This window comes from Trachurus trachurus (genome assembly GCF_905171665.1).
Source record: "Trachurus trachurus genome assembly, chromosome: 22".
NCBI classification, from domain to species: domain Eukaryota; kingdom Metazoa; phylum Chordata; class Actinopteri; order Carangiformes; family Carangidae; genus Trachurus; species Trachurus trachurus.
In genome coordinates this window covers 15,749,637-15,763,404 of record NC_139907.1, presented here as the reverse complement: position 1 = coordinate 15,763,404, position 13,768 = coordinate 15,749,637, and the positions used below count along the sequence as shown (strand labels likewise).

General features: G+C 43.5%; 1 protein-coding gene across 8 annotated transcripts in view; it reads right to left on the bottom strand.

Moving 5' to 3' along the window:
• The window catches only part of asap2a (ArfGAP with SH3 domain, ankyrin repeat and PH domain 2a), a 59,493-nt gene that overhangs the window by 20,149 nt on the left and 25,576 nt on the right, over window positions 1–13,768 (bottom strand). For all 8 annotated transcript variants that reach the window (XR_014596365.1, XM_083998437.1, XM_083998438.1 and 5 more), the window contains exons 3-5: window positions 9,189–9,334; window positions 8,247–8,321; window positions 1,894–1,943 (exon numbers count right to left, since the gene is read on the bottom strand). Coding sequence is in view for 7 of the 8 variants with exons in the window: in XM_083998437.1 (XP_083854563.1) it covers window positions 1,894–1,943; window positions 8,247–8,321; window positions 9,189–9,334 (271 nt within the window). In the remaining variant the exon portion in view is untranslated. The remainder of the gene's footprint in view (window positions 1–1,893; window positions 1,944–8,246; window positions 8,322–9,188; window positions 9,335–13,768) is intronic.

Genomic DNA, 13,768 nt, shown 5'->3' with positions numbered 1-13,768 from the left:
ACACAAACTACAGCGTGGCTCAGTACAACTTCAGACAAAAATATTAAGCAATTATACACAAAAGAAGCTATTCTTAAAATAAAAGGAGGAAAGTGTGGTGTGACTGCTTGAGCCAGCTTTTCAGATATTCTATCACAACTAACTACTCTTTAGGATTAAACAAAACAGAAATGAACTGTTATCCGTTGTCTGTCTCCTGGCTGCAGGGGCAATGACTTTCTCATCTAACTTTCCTCCAGAAAACAAACAAGCTTGTTTGTGAAACTGTCTAACTATTCTTTTAATGGTCATGTTACAACCTTCATATTGTGACCGTGATGTTAAACCACTTAAGGAAAGGAAGGTATGAGAAAAAAATAGGAATTCCTTCCTCCCTCTTCCTGTTGCATAATAAATAATCAGGTGTTTCTCATGCAAAGTATTCTGGGTTCATTTGCACACCTCGTCCTTGTCTGGGGCTCAACATTGAGCTACAGTTGCATTGTTAATATTTATTGGTATTGTCGGCAGTCTGGAAGGAATAAAACAAAACCTGGCATGTTCTCTGAGGTTGTCTATTGTAGCAAATTGTCGCTACTGCGAAACAAATGCTACCTTTGACATGCAGTTTGTCATCATCAGGGTTTGGGGAAAAAAAACAACACAACCCCTGATGGATGACAACAATAAGTACCAGCAGCTTTTAGTTTTGGTTGTAAACTTGCCATTTGGTCGATGTGAACGTGCCAAATTTGATTTCATTGTGAGGACACTGCCGGCCTTTGTCAGCACATGAATCTTCAGCCCCGACAGCGTTACAGCATCGTCAGGGCTGCAGCTAATAGAGACACATGTTAGCCAGGCTGTTTGGCTGCCAGCCAAACTCACAGTACGACAGATGATGAGACTGAGAATCCACTCACTTTCAGTGCTGCCACTTCAGGAAGTGATTCACCAGAAAGATACTCCACGTTTGATTGTTCTGTACACATTCTGCATTTATAAGTTTGGGAAAAAAGACGGCTGCTTTGTGTCATAACATTAAAGATTAAGCACTTCCTTCCTTGGCAGCATTCAAAGTGAGGTTATCTCCAGTTTGGAGACTGTAAACAAAAGTCAGACTTGGGTGTCGGATGCAAATTGCTCGCAAACCAAATTAGAGAAATCAATACTGAATATCTAATTTCATCTCTCTCTGTGCTTGTGTTATGAAAACAAAATGTCACCGCGACAGCAGAGAGATCGGAGTCGACCAGAGGGATGACTGATAAAGAAAGGCGGCGGGATAAGTTTGGGTGGTTTTCCAATCAGGCAGAAAACTGGACTCTATTTACGGCCGCAGTTTGCCGTCAATAGAGTCAAATAATGAGAAAAGTCGGGACAGAGAGAAACAGTCACATCCGGCTGAACTCGATGTCAGTACAAAGTCCGTACTGTCCGGTTGAAACGGTTTGGAGAGAAGATGGATTACCCTTTCAGTAAAGAATGTCCTTTGCAGCTTGAAAGATATATGAAAGTGCTATAAAAAGTCATGTGTACTTTGCATGCACAATCACAATGGAGCGTCAGTGAGATGGTGGAGAGGCGACAGTGAGCGGTTATTTACATTATCACGGATGTGTTGACAGATAATCACAAGGGGGAGGTTAGAGGGGGAGAGCGGTTAGTCATCACACGTCAGACACAGACATGACACAGACTGCACATTTCAATTTAACATGTTGCCTCACATATGTGACTGAGACTGACTAAATAAAACTATTCAGAACTCCTGAACTGACTAAATTACAACTAGTAATGATGGTTTAAGGAATTACATCAACAAGTTGCACTATTTAAAACAAGTGACTGAAACAAATAGTTACATTTACACAAGAGAGCTGTAAATTGAGTGCTGTGTGATTTGTTTCTTACACTTTTGTTTCATAGTCCTTCCAAGCTTTGTCAAAAGGCTTTTTCAGATCCTGCGATAAAAACACAAAGAAGAAAGTGCAATTGTTAATATGAATAAGGAATATACTGCTGAGGTGATTAATTAATTTATTTATTACTTTATCAACAGAGCTCAACAGTAATATTGTTTTAAAATCAAGCGAACGGAGCGAACAGAGCTTTTCACATTCCAGCTTCTTCAGGTTCACTCGCATGTGTGATAATTATACAGGTGTATGTGTGCTAAATAGCTTACTTCTTGGTCTAGTGACCAATCACCACACTACACATAACCATATTCAAGTATTACAAACATACATGATACATGATACAATGCCAAGTGAACAACAATACAGAGCTTCAGGAATACACAGTAACATTGATTTGTCAGCTATTGCCACTAATAAAAGAATGACAAATTCAAATTCAAATTCTCAAATTTGAATTTGAATACTTGAGCTGAAATACTCTGAACTTTTTGCAAAGTTGCAAAAAGCTAATTAAGTGCTAAAAAACCTCATTGAACTCCATGTGCTCCAAAGAGCCGTGTAAAAACTACACTTTGTGTTTTCATAAGAGGTTATGTGTGAACTATTTCTTGGCTGACCTGGTTGCTGGTAATAAACAAAAGTTACTGTGCGTGTGTGTGCGTGTGTGTGCGTGAGTTAGCGTGTGTTTCACCAAAATATGAATCAGTTCGGTGAATCATCTCCCTCACAGTTGCTGAGCAGGTCGCAGCTGTGTCAGCAGGGAACTGGGCGGGCGAGTTTACGTGGAGGCTTTTTGGGAAAGCGGGAGCACGGTGCGACTGTTTACGGCTTTTGAAACGCAATTCCTCTGGACGCCGGTGGTGTGCTTTCAACAGCGGCTCCAGCAGAATGCTTGATTAAACAGCATCCCTACCGCTGCGCTGCTGATTAAACAGCGATTAGGACAAGCGGAAGCAAACATCACTGGCTGCAATTGGCTGTGTCGCTTCCTAAATAACACAAATCGACAACATCAATTGGTGCCTTGCCTACGAACAGAACCAGGCCACCGGGAAAAAACTGTTTGAGTGAAACGCAACATCATTTTCTTGATGATCTCTTTTTGCTGTATTCTCTCAGAGCACCTGCTGAAACCAGACTGAATGTTTACACTTCAGCACTACATCCTCCTGTCCACCTTACTGTGAAGTCTGTTCATTACAGATGAAAAGCACTACAGCTTATATCCACAGTGCAAAATGTTCGAGCTGCAGAGAGGGCCGTGATCTCGCTGTTAACCTCCACTTCAGGAGCAGAGGAGTGGCAGGCCCAACCTGTCAGCCCACTGGATCACGGTCTGGTTCACCAGAGGCCAAGTCAAGGAGCACTCAGCCATTCACTCAGGCAGAGCTCAAGGGCAGAAATCACCAGAGGAAAGAGAGCATAAAGGACCATAGAAATACAAAAAAAAAAAGAAAAAGCTCTAGAGAAAAAAACGAGCCAGTGAAAAGAAAAGCCACAGCAGAGGAGGAAGCCGCTAAAAGAACGAACTGCAGGTCAAAAGAGAGCCAGAGAGAAAAGAGAGGGTGAGCGGAAGGAAATGTCAGAGGCAGAGAGAGGAGAAAAATGGTAACAATGGCTAAAAATACCAGACGCAGGCATCGCTGGGCAGGGAAGGGCAGAGCAGAATAGGCCAGAGCAGAGGGCAAAGCACTCCCTGAGAGAGAGGAGAGCTCCTGGTGCCCCGTCCGACTGAGTCTAAAGGACAGAGGAGGAATGTCAAGGCCTCCATTCGCAAACTTATCACCTCTTACTACTTACTACCACACATGTCTAGGAATTGCTTTTCCTGTTACACATTCCTCTCAACTCTTCCCACTGCTGTACCAAACGAGCCTCCTGGTCAGGCAGACCGTCGCCTGGATCGGAGGTACTCCAGTTGTGTCTAGTCATGCAGATACTATTAGCGTTTGTCCCAGGTTTTGACCTATTCCTCCTCCTCCACCCTCATACAAAAGGACTACTTTGTGACATGACACAGTATAAAAAGCACAAGTAGGAATAATAACATTAGCTATGGATGAGTTCCATTTAGCTGCTCCAGTTCCAAGGTCGTGGTATTGTGCCGGCCGGCTCACGATCACGGCTGCTGTGTTACAAGGCTAAAGAGGTGAACAGACTTCTAATTTGATTATAGTCATGAAATTATTTATGTGACTAGAGCAATAGGCACTGCAAGCAAAGTAACCGACTCTCTCACATAGAACTGCCACATTTACCAACGTGGTAAACGCATTCACCTCCACTGTGTGCACACTGAACTGGGATGAAGGTCAATACACAATGAGTTGTGTCTCTCTGCACAACTAGAAACCAGTAAGTTAGTAAAACTGGGTGAACTGGCCCTTTAGTGTATTTCTACTGTATTATTTACTGCTGTTGGTAAATTCTTGATTCAGTAACCACTAATGTTGTTGATGTTACACTTGATAGCAGAGAGTTTAGTACGTATAAACCCTTCACCAGTGATGTGCTCCCATCTAAAATCTCAAACAGCGGCCATGCACGAATGGTTTTCGGGAGCTCACGCTCCACTGAACCACAATGAGGCGGGACGCAGCTGGACTCACGTTGCTCAGTCCAGAGGCATTAGAGCGCCGGGGTCCCCCTCCTCACACAAACACAGTAGATTCTGCAGCCTCCATCCAGGCACTGGGACTCAATAGTGAAACGCTGATAGGACTCATGGCGGGTTAGAGACACAGACGGGTCAATAAGCGTAGGATGAAGGGTGTCCGCTGCAGGCATGACATCATGCTGGCGTCCACTCTGAACGTCCGCTGTTAGCAGAACGGTCCCGTGGACTCAGCACTTTCCATTTTCCTCCGACTGCGAGTGTGTGTGCGAGTGTTTATCCTCAGCAATAACACTTACTGGGTCTTCCAGGGACCCCACCCCAAACGTTTTGACTGAACTGGACCCTGACAAAGACTATTTCAGGGATAATTTACAGTTATTTCCCCAAACACTTAAACTTGCTTACATGTGTCCACTTCATCACCACTACTACACTATGAATGAAAATTACAAGGTGACAACTGATGGCAGCCTTAAAAAGAGCACTCACTTTGTTTCTACACATGAAATCCCGCCGTGCTCTGTGGTGAGATGGTCATGGAAGTAGATGAGGTGGAAAATGGTGGGTTTTCAGCTGAGTAACAGTGGTGACAGGTTGCTAGGTAGTAGCCCTCTAATCACAGAGCCATTAGCGGCGGCTGCCCCCCCCCCCCCCCTTCCCCCTCCCCCCGGGGTTAGTCCATCGCACGCGTTGCCAACGACAGCGCTGGCAGAATATTAACAAGCTCGGAGGGAGCCACCAGAAAGCCATTAAGTCCCGAGTTAACTCAAATGAAAGCACTGGTGACTATTGTGGCTGCCAAAGAGAAGAAGTCATTATGGAGCTTTTTAAAATACCAGATTGTGCTTTTTATCCGCACTGAATAAAACTGAAGCATTTTGTCAGGTATTTTTCTTTATTCTAGCCCTGTTAGTACTGTCCTCCTAATCAATTAAATTAACCTTGATTTTCCCATTTATTTACAAATGACTTACTTAACGCATGTGGCTGACACACAGGCACTGATCCATAAAAGCATGCTCCATTTAAGTGCTTTTTGAAAATTAACATGTCCAGCTTTTCAGCACAGTCATGTAGAATTTCAAATATGTCACATGGCTTTAATTTTGGTCACTTTAAATTCTCTGGCTGCACTGTTTTTATCTTGTCACGCATATAGAGGCCATCGTGACCTCTATTGGCATGAGAAGAAATATTTCAGCAATATAAACAGGAAGCTTTTCTAAAGCTAGATTGAGTAAATGCATTCATGCAGAATACTGACAGCCTTTTATAGAGGAGTGTTTATTTGTCAAATTGTTTTATAGTTGCTCAAACTGGGTGGGGGGTTAACAACACCTTAAATTAGTCACAAATCATCATACAAAACACACATTTTGAGCTTTCTTTATGTGTGACTCATGAAGCATGCATTTGTCACCAGCACTGACACAAATTTCTTTTCATAGACTTATTTAACCTTTAAAATACGTCTCTCTTGCTCTTTCATGTCGTGCACATCAAACCATTACTTCATCATCGTCTCTCCTCTCCTCTCCTCTCCTCTCCTCTCCTCTCCTCTCCTCTCCTCTCCTCTCCCTGCAGTCTAAACAGTTTGTCATGCAGGTCTGGACTTCTTCCTGCACCCTCCTCTCTTAACAGGTACTTCCCCCTGGGAGAGGAGAGGAGTGGAAGAACAGGATAATGACAGAGGAGGAGGAAGATGATGAAGGGAGGGAGGGAGGGAGGGAGGGAGAGACAAGGGAAAGGCCTTGGGCTGCGGAGGTGAGCAACAGGTTGGGAGGGAGGGTGTAGCTGCTCACTAAGGCAAGAAATGATCCATCACTTTATTTCTGGATGACCCCTCCTCCTCTACTTTCTTTCTCCCTTTTGCTTTTCCTGACACCAACAGACTGATTTCTCAGGTTTACTGACAGTTACAGCAGTGGAGACATTTATGACTGTGCGAATGTGTCTGTGTCCAGAGGTAGAATATAACCGGCAGCTCATTAGCCCCATGTCACTGGGGTAATGAGAATCATCCGAAGGCTAATGAGCAATAAGTGGGTAAGTATTACAGATGTGACTGGCTGCCAAAGTCGGGCTGCAGAGTGAGGGGGGTGGTGATGGATACACAGCGAAGGAGACAAGAGGGGGAAGGAAAATGGATAGCAGTGGAGTCAAGAGAGAGACAAGAAGACAAAGAAAGGAAATCATGGAAGGGAAAGGACGACGGAGCCTGAAAAGAGGACATTGCACTTGAGAGAGAATCAAAAGAGCAAAAGAGAAGAAAGGACAAAAGAGGACAAACAGTTCAGAGGTCGAGACACAGCCAAGTGGCCAAGGGTCATGGGGACAACTGGCGTTTCTGTGGCAACCAGACTCATTAGGGAGCGGGCTTAATCGCATCATACCTCGGTCGAAGCCGCATCCGATCATGTGACTCCAGAGTGAAAGGTCACAGACTGCCACGGACAGTAACGAGTCCTGATTGTATCACAGAGCTGCAGAGACTGTCAACGGGTTCAGTCCAGTGGGTCGACTCACTGACCGACTGATGTGTCACAGACCAAAATGTGTCTGTAGCATTGATAACCCATGAGAAACCAGTTACCTGCTGTGTGTTGTGATCCTGGTTACTCTTCGTCAGATTTGACGACAATTACACAATTTAATTTAAATAACGGTTTAGTTGGCTTGTTTGTATTTTTATAACATTTAATATTAAAGACTCTGTGAAAAGTAAACACGTTTTTAAGAAAAGAAAACTGTATTGTGTCAGTATTGGTGTTGCAATGTCAAACAATATCTTTTTATCTGACTTTGAACGGGTTAAAGAAAAGAAATAATGTTTTGTGGCAACAAACCTATTGTTCACTAGCTCTCTCTAGCTATTTACCTGTATCTGATGGAGACCGATTTTACACCCTTGAAGTTTTTGTAATGGTTTAATCTGATGCTCACTGCAAAAACATGTGTGACTGTAGAGTTTATGCTCACACTTTTTAATATATCCCTTTGACTGATCACAGGTTCTGTGCTAACACTTAAGCACACATCCAGTTGAGTGATCATAACCTCCCATGACAGGTCAAGTTTGAGGTTTTAGTTTTCTGGCTTCAAAAATTAACTCGGCTGAAGTCTTTGTGGTTTTCTAGCAACTATTTCATCAACTACGTATTTTGCTCTCTACTTGACTCAGCTTTCGCTTTTTATGGAAACCTTGCAAAAAGGCCTCAGGTAGATCAAAGCGGCTTGTTATTAACCCAGTGAGCAAGAGCTCAGTACTTCAGAGGGCAATGATTGTCAAGTAGGTGCTTCAGGCCAACACCACTTCTTACCTCTTACTGCTAGTCTCCTGGAGAGGATTAAACCACAGCCCAGGTACGCACACTTCAATTGATATTTGGTGTTGGTGTTAATCTACTGTTTTTGTGTTAATTTCTTTACCTTCCTCACAAAGGAAGAGGTTTCAGATGAATTATCGGGAAAAAGTCTTCAAATTAAGAGCCAGTATTTCACTTTTGGTGTAACTGCATGTCATCATCAAAGCGCAGGACTGGAATAAATGACCTGCTAATGACACATGGATGAGTCGGTACTTGCACCAGTTTAATTAACAGATGGTCCTCTTTCTCGTACTTTACTTAAATCAAGAGAAAGAAAGAAAAGAAAACACACAGACACACACACACACACTTGCCATTGAGTTGCAGAGTAAAACAAGACCATGCTGTTTGTTGTCTTACCCCTTTGACTCCCTTCAGGTCTCCTTTCAGCAGGCTGTCCAGAGGAAAGGTGATGATGTTATTCATGTTTTGGAACTGGAGGAGAGTGAAGAGAGAGACGGGTTAAGAGCCGACAGGTTGAATCAGATTATTTAAACCAGCAGGAGACTAAAAGGATTGTATCTCCCTGCGTTTTAGTGTCCTGTGTGTTGTTGTTATTGTAGTAAACAACAGTGATAAGAGGGTGAATGTAATAAGGTAAAATGAAATGATGCCAGTAAACACTCAAAACTGAAGAAATGGGAGTCTAATGACTTTATTACTTTACCAAGTTTATACTTTAAGTTTGCCCACACAGTACCATTTAATCATTCACAAATTTAATTATCACACCGTTATAAAATGATCTGTGTGAAGCTGCAGATGTTAAAGTCTTGCTGTGGCTTTGAGACACTACATCTTCACATCCAGGTCAGGTGGCAGCTGCTGTTTCTTTAATATGAAGGTGTTGAGATAACAAACACACTCTCAAGCTTCTGGTCTCAGTGCGAGTCTACACAGACCTCACATGATGACGGTGTCTGATTGTTCTAGTAAAGCTTCGACCTTGATTCAATCCTGTCTTTAAACAGAGCGGGATCAGGATGAAGCAGATCCTGCAGATATTTGGTGTTTCGGGGTCTCTCTGGCTGATTCGATGGAAAACTAGAGCTACCTCCTGGGGGCTTTAAGTTCCAGCTGGATTCAGTTTGTGCTCAGAGTGAAAGAGTGTGTGTATGTGTGTGTGTGTGTTAGAGAACACACACAGTGACTCAAGGGGATTGAGACAATTAGGGACAGGATGGAAATCTTTCTTTGTCCCAGAGGACTTTTCCCCTCCCAACTCCCATTCACTCTTCGTCAACCCACACACACACACACACACACACACACACACATACAAACCATTCAGTGCAGACTCACCAGGTTTTTGAAAAGCGCAGTGAGCTCCTTGGTGAAGACGGAGAACTTGAGGAAGGCTGAACCCAGATCAGGATCGTCTCTGTACACACAGTTTTCTCCAAACTTCTCCAGGGCCTGAGTGTACTGTTCCTCATTCTCCACGTGAGCTGTAACACACACACAAACACAAAACACACACAGGTCAGGTGAAACAGGAAGCAAACGGGAATCAAACCAAGGTCTTTCACTCTCTGATCATTACAAGTCGGAAATCAATCGGTGTGTATGAATAATAAATGGAAGCCTTTCCAGCGAACAAAGATCCACTTTTCTGGCTGATCAATCTTTCCATTACAGTTCAGGCTTTGCCCCAGGAAATGAGGTTATGGAGGTGAGAAGCGCTGCGCTCTGCTGATTGGACTGTTTGTCTCTACTTTCTTAATTGTTAGATGATGACATCTGTACTCTGCATATTCTTCTTACTTGTCAAAAGGCAGCACCTACATCAACTTGACCTTAGACATGTCAGTCAAAGAGTCAAGTGAGTCATGACAGTCGCCTCATGCCTGTGGTCTCGGAGCAAAGCTGCAGAGGTCTGGTAAGCTCACTGCTTTCTAAATCCACCTCCTTTAGCTGTGACTAGAGAAACTGTGTGCTGTGCTTGATTTTAAATTTTGCACGTCCTTGAAAGTGACAAGAAACACCAGGGGTAAAAAAAAAAAAATGGAAATCCTTGTTTTAATAATATCTGTACCAAGACAGATCCTATCAACACCCATGGGGAGACAGAGAGAAATGAGAGGGAGCAAAGGAAACATTAAGTCAAAGAGAAAAATACGCCGAGCCGTCCCTCAGACCAAACATATTCCCGGCCCCATTCAGCAGTGGAGGTGGGAAACCCCTAAACTAACCGTGACCGAAGTCGCCCACCGTGTCTAAAGTCGACCTAATCTACCACGAGGTTGGGCCGAGATGACTCCACTTAATACACTTCACGCCAGACTAGGCAGCTGATGACAGCTAATGCCATTGGGATGGTGGTGGAGCGAGGGATGGGAGCGCAGGGGACTGTTGCTATGACGACTATCACTGAGAGACGTGACGGAGACAGATGGGGGGGGGGGGGGGGGCAGTCGATTGGTAGGGAGCATGAAGGAAGGACCACAACAAGGAGAAGAGAGTGTGTAGAAATGTGAGGATGTACACTGAAAGGCACCATGAGTCAGCTTTTTTATTTTATTTTTTACACACATACACACTGATCAAAAGAAGCCAGACTAGTTCACAGATGTGGCAGGTTTATAAATAAAGCTGGATAAGCTCATGTCTCTGCCGCAGAGAGATATCCATCAAGTTATTAAAAAGGGGAGAGCTGAAAGCCTCTGAGTCACTACCTACAGACCTCCTCACATCAGACAAATCTAATTTAAGCCTTGAAATATCAACTGATGCAATAGGTGAGCTGGGTGATAAGGCTCCGACGAAACACGGCGCACAAGGGGCAAAACGAGAGTGAACAGCCAGCCAGCGGTAATAACTAAGTACCAGAGAGAGATGCGATTTAACTCAAGACCTACTTCATGAATATATGTTTATTATTACTATTGAACATATTAGAAAATACTATAGCTCTATAAAAAGCTCATTAACAAGTTCCTGGAGCCCACAGTGAAACAGCAAATAATTTCTTTTGTGTGACCAACAAGCCAAAATAAAAAAAATATGGCACCATCCACTATCACATGAAACAGACATGTGACAGGCTTAAACCAGCAAGAAATTCACAGTTTCTTTGTTTAAAATCACCAAGTAACAATATGATAACAGTTGATAAATAATATTCCACCGACAAAGGGAACAATTAATTTTTTAAGCATCGGTTCCCAGCACATTAAAAAAAAAAAAAAAATCTGACAAATACAAACTAAGCACACCACATCATCATTATATGACACATTTAGAATATAGTGGAAACAATTAGTAGATTAAAGAATTAATTCAAGCCTTTAAAGTGTAAATTAAATTTCTTCTGAATCCTCATTTCTCGCTCTTGTCAGCTCAGATTTTCTGACATTTTGCAGATCAGACAATTCACCCTGTTGATGTAGAAAACTAATCCTTAGTTGTAACTCAGTTCAAACTGATTCAAAGCATGAGCATGAGATGCATCATGAAAGACATAATAATGTTCAATCATTGTCATGTGTCAGACAGCGACCCTCACCACACACATGCAGTCTCCTTTACACATCAGCTCCAGCTGTTTGGTTGTGGCTCTGCCAGGCTGCGAGCCAACAGGGCGGTGGCCTGCTCTTGTTTTTGAAGTGGCACATGAGAGCGCCGAGCGCTGCTACTCAGCTCCGACAAACAGCTCAAACCCCCCTGGGCTGCTTGGTGACTACATGCGTATTTGTTGTAACATGACCTAAACACATCACACATGCAGCCTTCACTACAGAGCAGCTTTGAACCTCAAAGGGCTGCATGACACACTGAGCCAGTTTGTGAGGAACGTGGCAGGAAAAAGACCCTGAAGCGAAACACAAGTACAGCAGTGGTCTCTTCTATAATCCACACTGTAAACAAAACAGGCAACATGTGCAGGACAAAACTGAATATATTAACAACAATACATTAAGGTCACATTGAGTGCCTTTCTTAAAGAGACAGCTTTGGATGAGTCAAACCTCGTCAGTTCTACATGTCTCCTCTTTACACTGTACATCCCCTGTTCAACAGAGGACGTTCAGTGAAAGAAACCCTCAGAGTCAAAATGATAAGTCTGTTGTATCATTTTGACTCTGAGGGTTTCTTCCAGGGTCCTTGATGAATGATCTGATGAGTGTTTTGAACCCAAACTAGTCATAAATTATGTCATTGTTTAACTTATGGAAGGAATTTAAGTGAAAAATAGATGATTTCTCATTTCCCCTGGATCCAGCCCAAGGATCACAAGGACTTTTTTTTTTTTTAGCCTGTGAGCTCTTAAAGTGAAGCAATTTCTACTTTTGACCTCTTGTCATAAATAGTTTTTTTAAAGGGATATAAATAGAAAATTAAAAGACAGATTAAGCTTCAGAAAACATTGTGGCAATAAGCTGTGACAGTGTGTGAGAGGGAGAGAGGGAGATGACCTTGTGTTTACTGCAGAAAATAGGCATAATACTCGAACACACACACACACACACACACACACACACTTAGAACCAACACAACCGGCCTGCTAACACCCAGTTATGTACAACATCCTTTTCTGTATTTTCCCTTTCAAACATACATGTAGGGGGAAAATTGTGGCCTCCAGGCGTCTGCTGAGGATTACCTAACATCCCAAAGGCCTGTTTTGCCGCTTCTTCTATCTCCCACACACACACACACACACACACAAACACAGAGTTTAATCACCAGGTAGCAGGCTGGCCTCTGCTTCCTCTTTCCCTATGTCACACACTCATTCCTGGTCAGCCGACACGCCGACGCTCACCAACACAATGTGCAGCCGACCTCAGATCAATTCCATATCTCTCTGCGGACTCTGTGAAAACAACACTAGGCTCCATGTCCGCTCGACAGTAATGGTCACCAGCATGCAGAGAAGACACAGGGTCTGCCAAGAGTCACAGAGGATGAGCTCATCCATGCCATCGTCATGGCTGTAAACATGATGCTGAATCCAAACGGAAACGGTTAGCATCGCTCTGTCAAAGCATTACCCATAGTAGAATCAATCTTCTCGGTTTATTGCGGGTATATTTTCGAAAATGTCAAACTTTCATTTAAATCTAACTTGTATGAACAGAGGTGACTCTGTCTCATTTCATTACACTCTCTTTTTTTTGTCCTCTCCCTCCTTTATTTCACTGCCTCCTTGGGTTCTTCTCCTCAGACATCCATCCAATTTAATTACATTAGCACTTCTGGGAGTCTCATTTTCTTGGTTACCTGGCAGCTAAAAGAGAAATGCTTCTGTCCGTGTGTGTGTGTGTGTGTGTGTGTGTGTGTGTGTGTGTGTGTGCAGCTGTGACCTGGAGCACATGTCCAACCCAGACGCCATCAAGTTCAGTGTTTTTTTTTTCCCTGAAGCGACTCGGGGGTCGTGTGCTGCATTATTCAGCCGACCCCGTCCAGCTCCTCTGGCCACCTATAGGTGCAACAACAACAGCTGGAACACGGCGGCGTTTTCACTCGTCCGCCTCAGGTGGTTATCTGCTCAGCAGCTTTGGCAGAACTGTGCTAGCAGCTCTGCTCCATCAGCTCCGGCTTCTTTCTTTTGGAGGGAGGGTGTTGAGATGCTGCTGCTGGTTTATTCATCAAAACCCACGAGCTGACAACCTGACAGGTCCCTGCAGCAACACGGAGCTCTCTCTCGCTCACCAGCAAAGCTTTTCTCGCATCTCCCTTTCTCACCTCTTTCTCTCTCTCACTTCCCCAGCTTTTTCCTCCTCTGTCTGGTACAAGCTGTATACTGTTATACAAAGAAGTACGCGCTCTCTCTCAGCCCTTTAAGTTCTCCCTATAGCGTCGTAATCATGTTTATTTTACCTCGCCATTGTAAGCAAAACCTCTGACATCACTCTCGCCCTTCATCCTCTCCTCGTCAT